General features: G+C 33.6%; 1 protein-coding gene and 2 long non-coding RNA genes across 7 annotated transcripts in view; 2 read left to right on the top strand and 1 right to left on the bottom strand.

Annotated features, from left to right (window-relative positions):
* LOC114261586 (uncharacterized) overlaps positions 1–20,607 on the bottom strand; it is a 95,042-nt gene extending 74,435 nt beyond the window's left edge. The window contains exons 1-5 of one of the 5 annotated variants that reach the window (XM_028201861.2): positions 20,396–20,606; positions 20,037–20,177; positions 19,198–19,677; positions 14,401–14,843; positions 13,024–13,544 (exon numbers count right to left, since the gene is read on the bottom strand). In XM_028201861.2, coding sequence (XP_028057662.2) covers positions 13,038–13,544; positions 14,401–14,843; positions 19,198–19,677; positions 20,037–20,139 — 1,533 coding nt within the window. In that variant the 5' untranslated portion in view covers positions 20,140–20,177; positions 20,396–20,606 and the 3' untranslated portion in view covers positions 13,024–13,037. Of the gene's footprint in view, positions 1–13,023; positions 13,545–14,400; positions 14,844–19,197; positions 19,678–20,036 lie in introns of those variants that run through there. The other 4 variants (XM_028201860.2, XM_082886035.1, XM_082886033.1 and 1 more) reach the window with 4 other exon arrangements.
* LOC145798464 (uncharacterized) lies at positions 882–10,532 on the top strand. Its single transcript, XR_014339340.1, has 2 exons — positions 882–974; positions 10,210–10,532. It is a non-coding gene; the product is annotated as an uncharacterized LOC145798464 (long non-coding RNA).
* LOC145798463 (uncharacterized) lies at positions 6,151–7,964 on the top strand. Its single transcript, XR_014339339.1, has 2 exons — positions 6,151–6,266; positions 7,751–7,964. It is a non-coding gene; the product is annotated as an uncharacterized LOC145798463 (long non-coding RNA).
* Positions 20,608–21,020: the final 413 nt, after the last annotated feature.

Here is a 21,020-nt window from a genome sequence, read left to right as displayed (position 1 = left end):
TTGTCATTTCCACTGAAGTTTCATCCTTGGAAGTGTGATCCCATGTTCATTGGTATCCCATTTTTAAAGCCTTTAAATTTAAACTCTAGCACCAACTTGAGACTAATTAATCTCAATAATTGGATAATTATACTTAAAGAAGGCTACACTCTTCAAGTTATTCCATTTGACTATTCGAACTGGTAAGTGTGAATGATTTTGTTCACACTGTAACAATTCTTGTCGGCACCAATAAATGATTAAATATTAATTGTAGATATATATATTTGAACAATAATTGAATTTCTCAATACCAAATGTGAATGACTAATGTAAAGTTGAAGATTTTGTGATTTAAATTAGTAAAATATTAGTGAGATATATGTAGAGACCCTAATTTTTGGTAATTACACGTGAAACTCTGAGCCTTAGTTTAATAGCATTTCAGCATCTAGTTTCGTAAAAGTCTGCAAAATGGCCCAATAAAGAATAATTTTCCTGAATATTATCAAAATTAAACCGAGAACACCACCTTACAATTGGAAATACCCTAAAACTTGGTTTTTATTTATTTACCTCTTAGTTTATAAATTAATTCATACATTTTATTTTTATTTTTATTTTTGTTTTTGTTGTTCTTTTATTTATTATTTATTTGAATATTTATTATTTATTTGAATAGAAAACTATTGTGTATAAACATAGTTTAAATATATATATATATATATATATAATATGTTGGTGGAAGAGTTGGTTGGATAACAACAAAAAATAAATAATAATAATAATAAAAAACAAATATCTAGATATTTATTTAGTTCCCTTAGCAATTAAGCTACCTTATACTCTATAAATTGAGGGCTTGTCTAAATCCACTCCCACGTTTTTAAAAAGCCCAAGGAGAGGGTAAGAGAGGGAGAGTTGGCTCAAGGGAAGTAGAGAAGTAAGAAGAAGAAGAAAAAAAAAAAGAAGAGAAAAAGAAGAAATTCTTGAAGGTAAGAACAAACCATAGGGTTTTTGGTGTGTGTGAAAGTATGGGTATGATATAGTGTCATTGTCTTGCAAATTTGTGAAATTAGGCACTGCTGAAACTTCTCTAATTTAAAAGAAATATCAAATCTATCTAATTCTCAAATCTTAATTTATTGTAGGATATTTTATGTGTTTAGAGCTTGTGACAATTTTATTAGCTCCTAATTGTGTGTTTTTAGGGCTTGGGTAATTTGTTGAAAAATCTGGTCCAGAGTCACTGAAAAATAGTCCACTTTTAAAAATTTTATAAAATTCTAGAAAAATTATCTCATGTTGGTTCTACTGTCAAAATTTAGAACTCTGAGTCCTGTTTCCAACAGATTTTATTTGAGTGAAAACCGTCGGGTAGATTGAGAGAAAAGCTAGTTTTCCCAAAAGGTGACAAATCTGGATAGGTTTTCGAATATAGTTTGTAGATAAATTTTTGGAGGTGCTGTGCAACTTCTGAAAATTGGAACTGAAACTAGACAGATTGAATATTATTTCTGTGCAATTTCAGCCTCTAATTTGACCTATAAGTATTTTTACCAAAGCATTCTTGTTAGCCCTGCAGAACCGAACTGTGATCGAAATGGTGTTTTATTGTGTTATTTGTCTCTAAGTATTTCAAAGCATGCCTAATGTTATTTGCTTGCCTTACCATACTTATGTATGCGTATCATGGGCTATATTTCTTCTCTTATGTTTGTCTCATGTTCTTTTATATTACCGAATTACCGAATGTGACTAACTTGCTCGGCAAAAGATCCAATAAACGGGAAATGATAAGGGGTTGACAATGGGTGACGTTCACATTAGTGTTGGAATAATTTATACATATGAATGGCATGAATTATGATGGGATTAAAACCAAATGAGTTATGTCTTGCGCAAGCGGTCTAAGCGAGCCCTTAGGTTGACATGGATGTATTCAGACTCTATGCGGTGGTTTCGGGGTGTAAGCGAGCCCTAGGCATGATTTGGTATGGTATGTGCAGGGTGTAAACGAGCCCTAGGCACGATTTGGGTGTAAGCGAGCCCACTTGTTTGGCCGTCCCTTTTGAGGTCCATCAATGTCATTGACTGGTAAATAACCAGGAGGTGGGCATAGGTGGTAAGGTCTGCAAAGCAGCAAAAGGGGGAGTTCTGAATAGTCCGGTGTTCAATCCGTGTGGTTGGGTAGAAGGATCTCTTTGGGGGATTCTAGATGCCCAGTCTAACTACTAATTCGTAAAACCTTATTGTAAGTACGTTATGTATTCCGATTTGTTCTATGTATGGTTGATTGGTTGATAGAAGATATGGGGGTGTGTGTGTTTTTACTGGGCATTCCAAGCTCATGGCGTGTCATGCCAGGTGATGAAGCAGTTTACAATGGTGAAGGTTATTTCAAAGGCAAACGAGATGAAATGTTCGAGCTGTGGTTCATTTGAAGACTTAGACTAGTTGTTTTTTTTTTTCCTTTTGACTTTTGGTTTGGCAATGTTTTGGTAATCCTGTAATGGAACATAAACGAATTATCTGTGATATTAACTCTAGTTATATATGTATATTAAGATGTTATGGTCATCTATCCTACTTGTGTTGTATTATTGTGCATATTTAACGGCCCGGAAGTTCGGGCGTTACAGAATGGTATCAGAGCTTAGGTTCAACCCTTACCCACGCGTTTCGACTTCAAACAATTTGACGATAACCTACAAAGGGAAGTGGTTTTAACTTTGAATAGGGCAACATGTTTAACATTAGACGCAATATAGAAGTAGGAGATACTATTATTTCTATGAGTCTTCTATCGATCGTCATACCCTCATTTCATATTTGTAACCTTGTTTGATGTTGTTCACTCTCAAGATTAAGTCCTTACCATTTGGTCTTACTTTGTATTTTTCAATTATACCATTTGCTAGATTGGCAACCTTGTGCCTTGATTATGCCATCTTGTACGAGAATTTTTCTGCAAGTTGCAATTTCTTCATTCGGTGATGAATCTTGGATATTCAGTTTGAAACGCGGATGGCCGACGCAGTTTCAAGTTAAATATCTAGTTTAGTCACTATCTCTATACCTTGACCACATAAAAATCTTAAATCATAACCCATCCGTATTTCCGACGATCCTTGTATTAATTGATGCAATTACTATAATATTATTTCATCTCCACTTCATATTTTCCTTTTATTAATCCAGTGTTCAAAGTCTTGTAGTTATTATTTTGCCTATATGTATATATGTGAAGTTGTGTTGTGTGCTTCCCTAGATTTGTTATTCACTACTTGACCTTATTGCTTTAAACACCGTAGGATAATTAAACCATAACTTTAAGATTAGTTAATTACCCTTGAGAATTGCCTCCATAATTAGACTCAAACTTATGCCTCACCTTGTACTATGAACAGAAAAAAAAAAAAAAAATAGTGAACCACACTCGAGCCAACGACTACACCGAGACAAGCGATAACACACAAGCTCGCGAGCAATAACGCAACAAGAATGAAGTATCATGTAATTGAAACCCTGAGGATGGACCAATACCCACAGCTGAAATCTTGAGCTGCATTGGAAACCAGATTCTTGATCAATTGGATCAATTAAGAGGGAAAATGCAAGAAAGTTTGAATGAGAGCTAGACCCTACGATCAAAGGAAGAGGGCGAAAACCCGTTAGTAATTAGAGATAACATCGCACTCTATAATTCTTGGGTTCACGCTCTATCCGATTATGGCGCACCATTTTTTTTATTATAAAAATATCATGTGTTAAATCGTTAGGTCTTACATGTGAACCTTTAAAACTACATTAAGTATCACATCACCTTTGGGAGGAAGTGTCAATGCGAATTAGAAGTGTCAGGTTTACACTTGATTTGCGACATTGTGGCCAAGGACATATTCGATTTTGACATAATCTTAGGTATGAAATGGCTATCTGCCCATTGAACAGTGATTGACTGCTACCAGAAGAGGGTGACGACTTACACACCTGATGGGAGGTGTTTCCAATTTAAGGGGGATAGAGAGGAGGGTCTGAGCACGACAATGCGGTGGCATGATCAACTTGCTGCGAGTTCTGGTTGAAGGAAGTCAAAATTTGGGACATGTATTATCTGAGCATAGGATTGGAGTGGACCTGACCAAGATAAAAGTAATATTAGATTGGAAGCATCCAACTCAGTATTTGAAGTTCATAGTTTTTTAGGGTTGGCCAATTATTACCGATGGTTTATTCAAGATTATTTTTTAGACTGGCAAAGCCGATGACTCGTTTAACGCAAAAAAGGGGTAAAATATGATTGGGATGAAGCATGTGAATGATCCTTTCAAGAACTCAAAAGGAGATTGACTAGTGCCCAATACTCATCATTTTAGCGATGCATCTAAGGATGAGCTGGGCGGTGTGTTAATGCAAAATGGGAAGTTGGTGGCTTACGGCTCCACGTAACTGAAACCGCATGAAAGGAATTATTCGACACATGATCTGGAGTTGGCAGAGATGGTTTTTTTTTTTTGCTAAAACAATGGCGTTAATATGGTGAATAGTTTGAGATTTTCACAGATCATAAGAGCTTGAAGTATTTGTTCACACAGAAGGACTTGAAGATGAGACAAAGACGGTAGATGGAATATCTCGAACATTACCATTTTACTATATCTTATTATCCTAGCAAAGCTAATGTGGTGGAAAATGCCCTAAGTTGCAAGAACCAGGGGATTACTATTAGTTTGGCACTTAAGGAATGAAACATGGTCGGAACACTTAATGAGTTTGGAGTACATATGAAAGCTTACGACGAGAAGGTATACCTTGGTGCTAAAATCGCTATGCCTAAATTACTGAACGAGGTAATAGAGTCACAGAAGTATGATTAGGAGGTGGTCTGCATAAAAGCGCGAATAGCATCTGGCGATCCTATACCTGATTGGACGATTCACTTGGATGGAAGTTTGAGACATCAAGGCAGTGTGTTTGTGCCATAAGATGAGTCACTTAGAGAAAAAGTTCTGAAAAAGTTCCATCATTCGATGTTTACAGTGCACACAGGAGGGATGAAAGTGTACCAAGACTTAAAACACCAATACTGGTGGAACAGAATAAAGAAACTACAGAAAAGGTGAAACTTATTTGACAAAGATTGGTGGCAACTCAAGATCGCCAGAAGAGTTATGTAGATAAAGAAGACCTCTAACTTTCATTGTCGGTGATGTTGCCTTGAAAATTTAGCCCTACCGAGGTATCATTCGTTTTGGAAAGAAAGGAAAATTATCACCTCGATATATCGGACCCTTCGAGATAATTTAGAAAATTGGAGAGGTTACGTACAAATTGGCTCTACGCCCGCAATTGGCTGGAGTACATGATGTTTTCCACGTATCTATGTTAAGTACACAATGCACACTTCTCACATTATCAACTAGGAAGAAATCCAACTCAACGAAGACGCTACCTTTGAGGAGGGACCAGTAGCAATTATGGATAGATAAGAAAAGAACTTGCGAGGAAAGACAATTCAACTTCTTAACATACTCTGGCATCACCATGATATTGAAGAGTTCACCTAGGAATTTAAAGACATGATGTGGGTAAACTATTCACAACTATTTGAGACGTTAAGTACGATTTAATTTTGAGGATGAAATTTATTTAAGGGGGATAGGTTGTAGAGACCCTAATTTTTGGTAATTACACATGAAACCCTGAGCCTTAGTTTAATAGCATTTCAGCACCTAGTTTCGTAAAAGTCTGCAAAATGGCCCAATAAATAATAATTTTCCTGTATATTATCAAAATTAAACCGAGAACACCACCTTACAATTGGAAATACCCTAAAACTTGGTTTTTATTTTTTTACCTCTTAGTTTATAAATTAATTCATACATTTTATTTTTATTTTTATTTTTGTCTTTGTTGTTCTTTTATTTATTATTTATTTGAATATTTATTATTTATTTGAATAGAAAACTATTGTGTATTTGAATATATACATAGTTTAAATATATATATATATATATATAATATGTTGGTGGAAGAGTTGGTTGGATAACAACAAAAAATAAATAATAATAATAAAAAAAAAACAAATATCTAGATATTTATTTAGTTCCCTTAGCAATTAAGCTACCTTATACTCTATAAATTGAGGGCTTGTCCAAATCCACTCCCACGTTTTTAAAAAGCCCAAGGAGAGGGTAAGAGAGAGAGAGTTGGCTCGAGGGAAGTAGAGAAGTAAGAAGAAGAAGAAGAAAAAAAAAGAAGAGAAAAAGAAGGAATTCTTGAAGGTAAGAACATACCTCTCCCTTAATTTCTCCAATCCTTTCATCATCTCATTCTATTGTCTAGTATGTCTCTTGTGTTACAAATTAATGGTCAATAGGGTTTTTGGTGTGTGTGAAAGTATGGGTATGATATAGTGTCATTGTCTTGCAAATTTGTGAAATTAGGCACTGCTGCAACTTCTCTAATTTAAACGAAATATCAAATCTATCTAATTCTCAAATCTTAATTTATTGTAGGATATTTTATGTGTTTAGAGCTTGTGACAATTTTATTAGCTCCTAATTGTGTGTTTTTAGGGCTTGGGTATGTTGAAAAATCTGGTCCAGAGTCTCTAAAAAACAGTCCACTTTTAGAAATTTTATAAAATTCTAGAAAAATCATCTCATGTTGGTTCTACTGTCAAAATTTAGAACTCTGAGTCCTGTTTCCAACAGATTTTATTTGAGTAAAAACCATCGGGTAGATTGAGAGAAGCTAGTTTTCCCAAAGGGTGACAAATCTGGACAGGTTTTCGAATATAGTTTGTAGATGAATTTTTGGAGGTGCTGTGCAACTTCTAAAAATTGGAACTGAAACTAGACAGATTGAATATTGTTTCTGTGCAATTTCAGCCTCTAATTTGACCTATAAGTATTTTTACCAAAGCATTCTTGTTAGCCCTGCAGAACCAAACTGTGATGGAAATGGTGTTTTATTGTGTTATTTGTCTTTAAGTATTTCAAAGCATGCCTAATGTTATTTGCTTGCCTTACCATACTTATGTATGCGTATCATGGGCTATATTTCTTCTCTTATGTTTGTCTCATGTTCTTTTATATTACCGAATTACCGAATGTGACTAACTTGCTCGGCAAAAGATTCAATAAACAGGAGATGATAAGGGGTTGACAATGGGTGACGTTCACATTAGTGTTGGAATAATTTATACATATGAATGGCATGAATTATGATGGGATTAAAACCAAATGAGTTAAGTCTTGCGCAAGCGGTCTAAGCGAGCCCCTAGATTGACATGGATGTATTCAGACTCTATGCGGTGGTTTCGGGGTGTAAGCGAGCCCTTTGGTATGGTATGTTATGTCCAGGGTGTAAGGGAGCCCTAGGTATGATTTGGTATGGTATGTGCAGGGTGTAAGCGAGCCCTAGGCACGATTTGGGTGTAATCGAGCCCACTTGTTTGGCCGTCCCTTTTGAGGTCCATCAATGTCACTGACTGATAAATAACCAGGAGGTGGGCATAGGTGGTAAGGTCTGCAAAGCAGCAAAAGGGGGAGTTCTAAATAGTCCGGTGTTCAATCCGTGTGGTTGGGTAGAAGGATCTCTTTGGGGGATTCTAGATGCCCAGTCTAACTATTAATTCATAAAACCTTATTGTAAGTACGTTATGTATTCCGATTTGTTCTATGTATGGTTGATTGGTTGATAGAAGATATGGGGGTGTATGTGTTTTTACTGGGCATTCCAAACTCATGGCGTGTCATGCCAGGTGATGAAGCAGTTTACAATGGTGAAGGTTATTTCGAAGGCAAACGAGATAAAATGTTGGAGCTATGATTCATTTGAAGACTTAGACTAGTTGTTTTTTTTTTCCTTTTGACTTTTGGTTTGGCAATGTTTTGGTAATCCTGTAATGGAATATAAACGAATTATCCGTGATATTAACTCTGGTTTTATATGTATATTAAGATGTTCTGGTCATCTATCCTACTTGTGTTGTATTATTGTGCGTATTGAACGGCCCGGAAGTTGGGGCGTTACAATATAGGAGTTAAATATTATTGGAAAAATAGAATTGAACTACAGGGAAGCACGCATGGGGCAGTCACAATTATGAAAGACTATTCTAGCATGGCAAGAGGAAAGAAGTTGGGGGGGTGTTTTACATATCAATTTAGCACATAAAATTAAATGTATCAAATAAAAATAAATTAAATTTATTTGGTAATTATAATTCGTGTCATTTGAAAAATTTAAACACTTTTTTTTATAAAAAAAAAATAGGCTAAAGTTTTAAATCATGGACGTTTTACTCAAATCTATAGGTTAAATGCTTAATTTCAAATTTGTTATGATTATATGCCACTATTAAGGTGTATTGTCATCACCCCCAATTTCATCACTATTATTACTACCACCATTCTTGTCACCATTATCCCACCATAAAATCACTCATACAAATCGTCACTATTGTCACACTTTGAATATATTTGCTAGTCTTTTTGGAAGAAAAAAAATATTAGGTAATGATGTTACTTATAAATGTTTTACATAAATAAAATTATAAAATATATTAGATGTGTCATTTTTTATCTTTTAATTATTGTCTTCATCCCTCCTCCCCTTCCATGTCTTCACCATTATCACTAACATCATCACCATCATCACCACCACTACTCCAATACCACCGCTATTGTCATTGCCGCCGCTATCAGCACACAATTAACAGTGTCGACTGTGACATTTTCATGGCCTAAGGCATTACTCTTGATATGGGGCCTTCCATAATTTTAAAAAAAAAATGTGATCATAAGTTTATATATCTTTTTTTCATTTCTTTGTTTTTGACAGTGACTTGATTTGCTGATAATATAGTATAATGGATAGTGCTCTAGATCTTCTCTGGATTTGGACAGGGAAAAAAATTTCTTAAAAGTGAATTCTACTCATTTTTCTCTTCGTGATTCTTTCATTGGTTATGTGTAGTACCATGGTCTTTTTGTTTGTTTTTTTTCGATGCTTGCAAATGGCTTGTTGGCTTATGGGTGCCAACATAGTTGGGATGCAGTGATTTAGCAATGATGTAGATTGCATCGCTTGTTAACTTTCATTTGCGTGAATTAATTTTCTTTTAAGATTCTGCTTCTGATTTTTGCTTTTGGGGTGTCTTCTTTGGAAAGTTATTAATAAGTTGATGATTCAAGATGCTGTCTTTATGTGCTTTTGATTGCATCGTATGAAAACTATACTTGGCTTGGATCCATCATGTACTGAGTTTAGACTTGATATATGCTCTATTCATCATAAAAGGTCCTGATTTCAGTGTTGGGGTCTAGTTTTGCTTGGGATTTGTTTAGTGTCTTGCCAACGGTTTGTTGTTCCTTTTGGTGGTTGAATATGATTGGGCCAGTCTCATTAGGTGCCAATTTTGTTGGGACACCAGTTCACTTGTTATGTTGCAGTTGTCTTGCCAATGAGATATGAATGGTCTCACAAACCACCCTATCACAAATAATCAAGAGGAAAGATCTTACCAAATGGATAAATAAAAATAACTGAAACAGTCCTTCGAAACTGAAGCAAATAGAGCGTTGAAACTAAAACAACAGCAACAAATCAAGCAAGAACCTTAGACCAATCTCAGCCACCAAAGTGAATACAAACAACATTATGATTCAATAAATTGAATTACCCACTGCACAGTCACCGAGGATCATCCAAATCATATAGCAGCCGTAGCACATCTTAGGGGAAAAAAACAAACTTTTTGGGCTTTTTTTTTTTATTATCAAAACTCTAACTGCTACCAAATTGATTATAAAATACTTATTGGGCCTCCAAAATTTAGATATCAACACCTAACCAAATTAAATATTTTAAGAAATCAATTGGATCCCATATTTCAATAAGAAGGCATACCCAACACTTTAGTCATCTCGGGAACACGTGAGGTTGGAGGTAGATGGCATTTGAGTAGCAGACTGTAGTTTCTGGGTGGGGCGAAGGAATGCATTTGGTTGTTTCTCATCATAAACTTGCCTACTATTTCTACTGCCTTTTTCTCCTCCACCATTGCAAACAGTGGTTAGCGTTTTTAGGAACGATGAAGATAGTCTTTGGGAGGGACGAAGGAATTAATGCATTTGCTTGTTTCTTATTGTCAACTTGCCTACTACTTCCACTGCCTTCTTCTCCTCCACCAATGTGAATACTATTTGGTGTTTTTAGGTGCAATGAAGGTACTTGCTGGGAGGGAGGAAGGTACTTCACGGTTTTGTTGTCTCGAAGATTCAAGTTATGCGAAAGCCATAGGCCATGTTGAGCTTCAGATTCTAAACAGTTTGTCAACGTAATCCCTAATTTTTTTCTCCATTGCTTTGTTGTGACATAATCTTTTATCCTTCAACTGCCAAGCAACGCACCAAAATATTATAATCATGGTTAAAAAATATAATCCCTTTGAAAAAAATTCACAAGCCTCACGAATTTACCATACAATTTTAATTCAATTTGGAAAGAAAAAACGAAACATTGTGATTGAATTGGACAAATTATACCTATAGTCTTGTATTTTGTCTTGGTGTCAATTTGCTCTCTATTATTTTAATTAACGAGATTTTAACTCCTAATTTTAAATTTTATTTTAATTTGGTCAAATTAATAATGTTGATTACAGTGTTTGAAGGAAAATGATCAGTGAGTGAGTTGAACTTAACTCACCAAATTAAACACGTTTATAATTTTGTCTGTAAAAATATAATACATGAGGCTTATATGCTCATTTTACATAAAAATAAAAATAAAAATAAAAATTGTAATCAATTGGATTAAATTAAAAAAAATTATAAATTCATAATCAAAATTGAACTAATTGAAATTAGGATTAATTGTTAAAAAAGTCCAAGTTCAAGAGGGTATAAGGCATTAGTCTAGTGTATATTTTTTATTGGTGAAAGGTCCACCATTTGTAAAATAATTTGGTGAGAAGTCCTTTTATTTAGTTTGAAGGACATTTTGTTTCTAATTTTATCTCTTAATTTATTTGTTGACTTTTTTTTATCTGCTAACTTTCATTAACTATCTGTGCAAATTTATATCTATCTATTCAAATTTTTAGATATCTGTTGGAATATCTATGTGCTGAAATTCCCATACGTTGAAATCATCTATTCAAAAAAATCTATTTGTGAAATTCACAAACTTATCTATTTAAATTTTTATATTATCTGTTAAAAATCTGACCCATTCTCCTGTTCTCGCCTACATATGTAGGATATTTTAAGAAGTGAACATCTTTCTTAGTAGTAGGGTTTGGAGAAACAATAGAAAAGGTGATTTCACTATATTTTTGGCCAAGAATAAGGCCTATCACAAGAATATTTTTTTTATTTATTTGGGCGATAACTCTTAAAAGACAAATTATTCATCTTTTCTTTCATTTTGGGAAAAATACGATTGAGAGGCTAATTCAAAACCCTTACGTAAAATAAGAACAACCCCCATTCGCTTGACAGCTTTCAATTTTAGTCAAAAAATTAAAAAGTTATTATAAATTTTCACATCACTTTTTTTACTTTTTAACACATCTTTTTTACAAAAAAACTAAAAAAATTTGTGTTTGGTAAGGCTTTCAAAAATTAATTCTATCTTTACATCTGAATAATATGTTTGGTAAGAGTTTTCAAATCATGATTCCAAATTAATTTCAAAACACATTTTGAAAACATATTTGATAAGAGTTTTAATTTTTGAATTTTGGGTGTATCCGATCGTCTACTCGGACGTCCCCCGAACGTCCAACTGATTTTCTAGAACAGTGTAAAATTATTATTATTATTATTATTATATTTTATTTTTTGCAATTTCCAATCGTCACCTGTTATTTCGGAAAAAAATATTTGTTTTTGATATTTTTTAAATATAGCAATTATTTTTTTAAAACCAAAATGACAAATTATTTTTTTGAATTAAATTTTAAAAAGAGTTTGGTTATTAGTTTTGAATAGAATTTTGAATAGAGTTTTGAGTTGTATGTTTGATTATAAGTTATTAGTTTTTGAATTAAGTTTTGAAAATTCTTTTCAAAACTCATAATCCAGCAAATTTTCTCATTTCATGTCACATCAAAAATTTCAAAACTCAATTCAAAATTCTTTTCAAAATTCATAGCTAAACAAAATTTCTTTTTACAAATCATAATTTCAAAACGCACAAACTCAAAATATAACTCTATTTTCAAATCATAATTTTAAAATACTACCAAACACTACCTAGATTTCTCCCAAAAAATTGTCACATCACTCGGATTCAAATGTTTGGCTTCAATTTCTGCTAATTCTTGATCAACGCTTCGGCCACTGGGTTTTAGGGTTTAGAAAAATTCATTAGCCTTGGGAGAGAGACTATTGACATATTTATAGATCCACCAGAGCGGTGCGCATACGTGTTTGTAGAATAAAAAATTGAAAGGTAGATAGATGGAAGGGGAAAAAAAATAAATTAAAAATTAAAAAACTGAATAGTTGTATAGGGATAATTTAAATCATAGTAGTGCTACATGTACTACTTAAGGTACTAATTAGGGTATTAGCATATATTATGAGATTGTCATTTCAAAACTACGATTCCACTCCCATTATACAAATTACAAAGATACAAAACCTCTAAAATGATGTCACATAATCTGTAATATATTAATTGATATATTATTTAATACATATAACTTTATCTTTTAAATGATGAAAAATTACGTGACATAAGTTTAAAATATATTTTTAATTGAGCCCAAGACTGGCTAATTATTCGATGTTCTCCAATATAATATAATAGTTCAAGTGGTACTCTTAATTATGATGCAGCAAAAAATGTGTGTAATTCAGACAATGTTCACCTAATTTTTTATTTTATTTTATTTTATATTTTATTTTTTTGTATTTTAGAACCATCTGCCTTTTCAACCTTGCATATTTCTTTTTGTTTTTGGAACAGACCTTTCATATTCATTGGTACTCCATTTTTAAAGCCTTAAAATTTTGACTCTTAGCATCAACTTGAGATTAATTGATCTCAATGATCAGACAGTGAGGCCTTATTCTATTTAAAATTTTGTTCACTGTAATAATGAAAAATGTCGCACCAAAAGCTACCATCATGGTAGTTATGGAGATGAAGAGTGTCGTGAGTCCGATCATGAGCTTAATGGGCAATGATTCCAACAAATCATTTTCAGCATAGCGTGAGGTGAGTATAGATAAGAACATGAGTACTGAAGTGGAAGAGGTGACTAATGCTATGGCATCTGATATTGCGAAAACCATGAGAGAACTATCCTTTGGAAACATTGGGATTCCTGTATTGTTATCATTGCCGCATGGTACAGTAAAAGCTGCAGCAAACATTACGGTGGCTATAAGTGTTGCAACAACTATAGACTGGGAGGCGGTGTTCTTCATCCATGCCTCCCCTTTCTCAACTAAGTTTTTGTGCTCCTCAGTAACTAAAGCTGTTTTGCCTTTTGAGTTTTTCTTTTCTACATATGAAGGTTGCATAATCTTTTCCACCTCCTGCAATGACAAAAATGATAGATGTTATCCTTTCACTAAGTGGACAAAAATAAAAAGAGAGAAAAGGTAGAGTTACGCTATTCAAACTAACAAATTTTACAAACTACCACTTGTTGCTCTGATCACACTATTTTAGTGGGTCCTGTTTTAAATTCATAAATTCTTTTTTTTAATCTTTTAAAACACAACAAAAATGGGGAAAGAGAGAAGGTAAGAAACTGACGAGTAGAATAGCACTAGGTCATCTACACCTTACAACGAACAAAAACCAGCAAAATTTCTATTACTGTATGCCACGTCTGTGAGTACGGAAAAATTTGTAAACTTCTTTAGTTTTGAGTTTTATAGTATTTTCTGAGAAGAAAATACAAGGTAAGAGCGATAAACAAATTTTCGAACAATTGAAATGAGCATTCATTAAATCTTTCAGGACCATGACCATCACATTGACAAGGGACCATATTATGAAAAACTATAAAAATCAATTATTATGAAAATAGAATCTTTAAAACATTACAGCAATAAAGTTTGCTAGAGAAGGGCGCAATAATGAAGTATAATCTGATTGATTTCTCATTTGAAATAACAAACAAAACCTATGCTAGAAACAAGAAGCTATTGGTGGCCTTTTTGCTCTTCATCATGATTCATTCTTTGATGAACTATGATTTTATTCACCAATGATATGGTTAGTCCATTGCAAACCCACCAAATTCAAGTGCCAATGTGGATGTCATGTTGGACTTAAAGAGTTCAATCATGTTTTTAGAAAAATATTGCCAACAGTAAAATTAGTTATGTAAAGCACTAGGAAAAATCAAAAATTTGAAATTACTAACCGAGTAGAAACATTTACCTTAAACCACAGTAGCTCTCTTTGCATTTGAAGAGCTGCCCCTGACACAATATTAAGTTGATTTGGGGGTGCTAGCTTCGCAGCCAAATGCAACATATTGTTACGATCTTCAACTCTATATGCAGTAATTAAATCCTTAATCGAGCCTATCTCATATAAAATATTGAATATTCCTGCATGACGATGTAAAACGGCAACATGAAATATGCTTTGGTTCTGGCTATTTACTTTCCATATCAAATCAGGATAAGCTTCAATAAGCTCAATCAAGAACTTGGTGTTTCCATGCTCTGCCGCAACAAAGAGAAGTCGTGAAGGGCTTCGGATCAAGTCCGAAATCTCTGAATCATCTTGCTTTATCACCATTTTCCATAACAATCTAACTAGTTCAAATGCTTGGGCTTGCTTCAGACTTTTGTCATGTCCTACCTTCCTACCTGGAACTGAGAACAAAGCATTTTACCTGATCATGAATTTTCTAGAGAAAATTATTCAATAAAAGCAGCAATAACAACCCACTAATTATTAGCAGTTTGAAGAATGTTTAAAATAAGAGCAAGAGAAGGGTCAAAAAGAGCAATTGGTACAATCTTCGTATCATTTGCAAACATAAAAACAATATAATTATAAAATAAAACTTATTTTTCGTTTATTCTTTATAAAGTTGTGTTTTTCTACCAATAGTGGTTGACACAATCTTCATCATGGTTCTAAATGGTAGTATTGGGAGATGAATCAACAACAGTTTTGGTGTAACGGTATGAGAAATACTGAGTGATATGTATCGAGAATCAGGTGATGTGGTTGTGAATTTCCAAAACTTAATGACATGCATTTTTCTTACTCTCTCAAGTTCAAATCTTGACATTTTAATCAGTATTTTGATAGAGTAGCATTTTTTACTGTCTGGTAATCTACATGAAATTTAATTTATTCGTCATGATCTTTGATTTTCATTGAGAATACCTTGTTCTATTTGCAAGTGAAATTTTTACCACAATACTTTCTTAAATAACAATGGTATGGTCCTTCTCATCCCATCCTAAACTTCTTAGAAAGATCTCATCAAGCGCCCACATGATGCAATCAATAGTAGGGGTGTACACAGTCCGGATTGGTTCGGTTCTGAGAAAATCCAAGAACCAAACCGATCCTAACAGTTCTGTGATTTTGAGAACCAAACCAAACCATTACACTTGTAAAACCGGACCAGAATCAAACCAAAATAACGGTTTGGTTGCGGTTTGGTTCACGGTTCCAAAAATTTCTATTTACAAGAATAAATTGTTAATATTAGAAAAATAATTACTCAAACTGATTATATTTAACTCATGATAAAAACTAAAAACATTAAGGCATTACTCAACATTACATATATATATCATCCTAATATCATTAAAATTACAAAAAGCCAATTAATAAAAATAAAACTTGATATGATAATATTAAATATTATATATATATATATATCTTATTAAATAATACTTACGCATTGTTCAAGGACTGCTGTTATTTATTAAATATTATATATATTTAAATATATTTTTTAAAATTCGGTTCGATTCGGTTCGGTTCGGTTTGAACCGTGGTTTTTCCATGAAATCCATTAACCGAACCGTTTTTACGGTTCTCAATATTTCTTGAACCAAAACTGAACCGGTTCTTAATAGAACCGAACCAAACCAAACCGTACGGTTCGGTCTAGTTCGGTTCGGATTACCGGTTTGAACGGATTTTTGAACAGCCCTAATCAATAGATCCAGTATTTGATGGCTTCAAATGAAGATTCCAAAGCTCAACACATCAAAAGACAATCAGGGATTGGGAAAGAGGATACCATCATATATTAAATTCTTGTATGCAAACTATGAGGAGCCAACTCACTTAAAGTGAATGATCATGTAGGTCAAGCAGCTAAGGTAGTAACAAGTTAGGTATGATAGAAAGGTGTAAATCCTCCAAAATTATAAACTTATCAAATAAAGCATTTAAACGAAACAATATTCATAGGTGGAAAATTAGAAATTGGGGAAATGATGAAGTGTAGGAAGTAGAAACTATTTTAATCAGATCCATATGTAAATTTTCCAAAGGTCAAGAATTATGCACTACAACAAAAGCATTTATCAGAAAATGCAATTTATTCAATGGAGCCAATGACCTCTTTTAGTAAGTTTCAAAAGATAATATTGTTTTCAAGATGTAGGCTGGGAAATATCAGTTTGTACGATATGAAGTAGTAGACTCCATATTATACACAGGTGTGCTTCAAGTGTTCTCAGTTGCTTCAGATCATTTTGTTCTGTATTTTTTTTTGGTATAAATACTTCACCGACCACTCCAAACTGAAAGAATCGTTACTTATTTTTTACCGAGTCTAAACTCACAATTTACTAGTCCTTTTCCATCGAGTCTAAACTCACAATTTACTAGTCCTTTTCCATCGAGTTATCTGATGAAGCCTAGGATTGTAAGAGAATGTCCCCCCCATTGAGCAGATCTATTCATGAGAAGCTAGTAAACTACATGGATGAGAAGAGATGATTGGAGAAACTAACATGTGTTGATGAATCTTTTCCACATGCTAACCCGACTTCCACCAGTAAATGTTAAAGGTTTTCGAGCCAATACATGCAATGCTGTCTCACCATTCCCATCTCGAGCCACTGCCAACTGTGGGTGGCAAGGTTCTGAAAAGCGGTTGCGGTAGCTGTAACGGTGGCGGTGATGCGGTTACGGTTGCGGTTGCGGGGTGTAAAGGTCGTAGTGTAACGGTTGCGGTAACCGGAACCGTGAATTTTTTTATTTTTCGCACAATTTGAAAAAAACTCACCGATACGCATATTTTTTTTCCATGATCATATTTATTGGGTTAAAAATAAATATTGATAAATTTTTATAAATTTTTAAGTATGATCCAATATATTTCATATTTTTAAATCACTATAAACTGAATTTTTTACATTTTATTTTAATAATTAATGACTTTATATTTTACAAAAAATCAATCACTAACTATTATATATAAGATAAATAATGACAAAAGTAAGAGAATAAATAAGAGCCTAAATATATATATATATATATATACATATTTTAACTAAGCCAAATAGATAATGACCACTTATTATTATTATTTTCAAACAATATATAGATAGACACACACAAACAAAATGGTTTAGTGATAGCAGCTGAATAGAATAACATAGGTCTTATAGTTTCAACAAATCAATAACATGTTCTTCATCTTCCCTCTTCTCTCTCTCTCTCTCTCTCTCTTGCTTCTCTATTTTCTCTCTTTATCTTCCCTCTTCTCTCTATCCCTCTTCCCCCATTTTCAGCTTTTTTTTGTATGTTTTTTCGAAAGAAACAGTTTGGAACCGCTACGTAATGGTGCGCAACAGGCCGTTACTGCTATTACGGCACCATTACGACCGCTACGGTAGCCGCTACAGCCGACACACCTGTGAATCTCAATCACACTGCAAAAGCGGCCGTAACGGGTGGCGGTAACCGCCAAAACCGTTACGTAACGGCGTTACGTAACGGTTGCAGCCGCTTTTTAAAACCTTGGTGGGTGGTGTTTCAATATGTCCAATGCTACATCTACACAACTTAACAATATATATAATAGTTACACAATAAGAAGATGCAAAAGTTGTTTAGTCTTATTTCATTTAGCTATTTTTATTTTATTTAGTTAATTGTTTATTTTTAAAAAAAAAATTCTTATTATTATTTTCTTTTTTCTTTTTTGGGAAATCTTGTCGTAGTTTGTTTTATTTAGTGGAAAACCATCTTCTTTTCCTTGTGTTTGACCAAAAAGCATTGAAGTGGAATAAGTGCATCCACCATTTTGCTAAACCAAAAGACAATGGGTCAGCAAGTTTTGTGTGTGTGTGTGTGTGTGGGTGTGTGTGGGTGTGTGTGTGTGTTTTTTTTTTTTTTTTCAAAAGAAAGGTTTCACAACTATAAGATGAAAAGAAGTGTTGTATTTTTGTTGTGCCCACTTGTGTTTGATTGAAAAGTAATTATGGACACGATTTACTGTTGGATACTTCTAGCATTCTTCTAAACCAAAATATGACCGAATAAATTAAAAAATAAAAAAACAAGCCAATTTTGGCCTAAGAGAACAAGCAAAACGAAATGGCATGCTGTATTTCACCTACCTAATTAGAATTTAGGTTCTGCTAAAGATTCTCCAACCATTTAGGTTATTTGTATTTACTTCTTTCTGGCATGTACAATTTTTAGGATTCACACCAGTAATGTATCGATTTTACCCTCAAATTTTTCACATTGTGTCAATGTAGTCCAATTGATAACGCCCTTCTAAAAATTGAATTGAAATTAATGCACAAAATAGTCCATTCACTCTCCTCAAAATGATTGAGGGGTTGGTGTCCAATTTGAAATGGTTCATTCCCTTTTGAATGGATCATTTTACCCTTTACTTTTGTTCAATTTCTTAACCAGTATTATCAATTGGATTAAATTGACACAATGTGAAAATATTAAAGGGTGTAAAATTCATACAATTAGAACTATAGAGACCAAAATTGACACAACAGTCGAATTACAAAGACCACATATAACTTTCCCTAATTTTTCTTGTCCTTCATTGTTCCAATATATTTGTCAATCCATTAAATGATGGAAGGGAGTACTTAATGATGACAAGAAATGGGTTGGAGTTTGTTGCACTAAAAAATTGACGCATATCTTAATCAAGAAGTGACTCAAAGCAACTTTTTTTAGGCTGGCTGAAAAGAAAAGGTTTGAATATTTACTTACCATACAAATCTGTACTAACACAGGTATTGAGTATCCCAATTCGATCCTCATCTGACAAATCTTCACTCTTAGTCTTTTGGTAGAGATACCATACCATGTCACTATGTCCTAACAAAGCAGCCATATACAGTGGTGTCATTCCCTGGCTACCACGGATCATTGGCAGGCGTTCATTCTTGTTAATCATCACTTCAGCAATTCTCACAGTTCCAGCAGCAGCCGCAAAACATAGGGCAGTGTTCCCATTACTGTTTTGAAGTTCCAAGTCTTCAGGATTCATCAGTCCCACCAACTCCTCCACAAAGTGAATGCGCTTCGCAGCTGCTGCAATGTGAAGTGCAGTTTCCCACCCTTTTGTGATACTAGAACGTATCACAGTTGGAAATATTTCTATGACACCATTAGCAGCTTTCCAGTCACCCTTCAAAGCAGCTTGGTAGAGGGGTAGACATATGGCAAGATACTGATCCCTAGCTTCTCCTGTGTAAAATTTGAAGCACATATCATCGTATCCAATTTTCCAAAACTTTAATATCACAATTAGCCAAAAATTAAATCAAATAAACAAAAAAGCAGAGATAATGAAACCATTTGATGGCATAACTAAAAATTGGTCATTAAGATAACTATAACATAAGCCTGCTTTTCTCGCCCCATTTTCAAGAAAATGCTAATCATACAAAATTTTTATAGCAAGGACATTTTTATTCTTAATGACCAAACAAATATTGTATGCCTCGTCATTTCTGTTACACAGAATACGAAGTTCGGGGATACATAGTAGGATTTACCTCACTAAATACACACCTGAAAAAACAATGGGGAAAGAGAGAGCTTACGAGAGAGTAGATCACAAGAAGGAGCAATCAGCTGAGGTGAAGTTACAATCTGAATTTCAGGTCCATTTTGTGTTCCCCCTCCCATTGGTGTGCCCTCTTCCATCAAATGCACACTACTACTTCACAGCTTTGCACTTAAATCTTTTGTGAAAAAGAATCAGACCAAATGTGAAATAATGGAAGCTTATACATGTACAGATACAGAAATGTATTTAGCACATTTATTAAATATAAATTATGCTGGAACAAATGATAAAACAAGAATTACACTGTACACAGATGCAATTTGTGTAATCGCAATGCTCAAGCACCATCAAAATTTGATTTTTGTTTTTTTTTTGGCAGAAATGAATAAAAACCTGAATTGAACATTGTCAAATTCACTACAGAGGCTTTTTGCATCATCTTCATCTCTAATTCCAGTCCTCTCCTCCTCTGTACTTTGTGGAAATGCCTCAATTTGGTGCTCTGTTTTGTGCATCAATTTCATCATTTTGCATAGATCTGGTTGGGTTTTTGATGGTGCAGCAGACTGGTTTTGCAATAAACTCTCTACCTATCTCCTCTTCTTTTAATGTTGGAAAAAATGGTTTTATATAGGCATATTTTTTAACCCAATTTGAGTGGATCCCAAACGTCTTTTGGGGTGGGTCCGAAGAGGTGAAGTGGTGAAGATGGAACGTCAAAACCATTTATGAGTGAATGGGAAGATGACGTCGTTTTCGGGTTTAACATTAATTTTTTAGGTAAAATTCTTTTGAATTTTTTCAATAAATTATTGTGGGAATTTAATTTAATTCTAAATTTAAATTTTGAATTCCTAAGTGGTTTCTTAAAATGTGTAATTTTAGAATTTAATTTAATTCTAAATTTAAATTTTAGATTCCTTAAGTGGTTTCCTAAAATTTATACCTCTTACTTTATTTATTAAACTATTCAATTTGTTTAATATATATATATATATATATTCAAATAGTTTATTTA

This window comes from Camellia sinensis, chromosome 9, assembly GCF_055761805.1.
Source record: "Camellia sinensis isolate YWXY chromosome 9, ASM5576180v1, whole genome shotgun sequence".
Classification (NCBI taxonomy): domain Eukaryota; kingdom Viridiplantae; phylum Streptophyta; class Magnoliopsida; order Ericales; family Theaceae; genus Camellia; species Camellia sinensis.
This window is presented reverse-complemented; position numbering and strand designations above follow the sequence as displayed.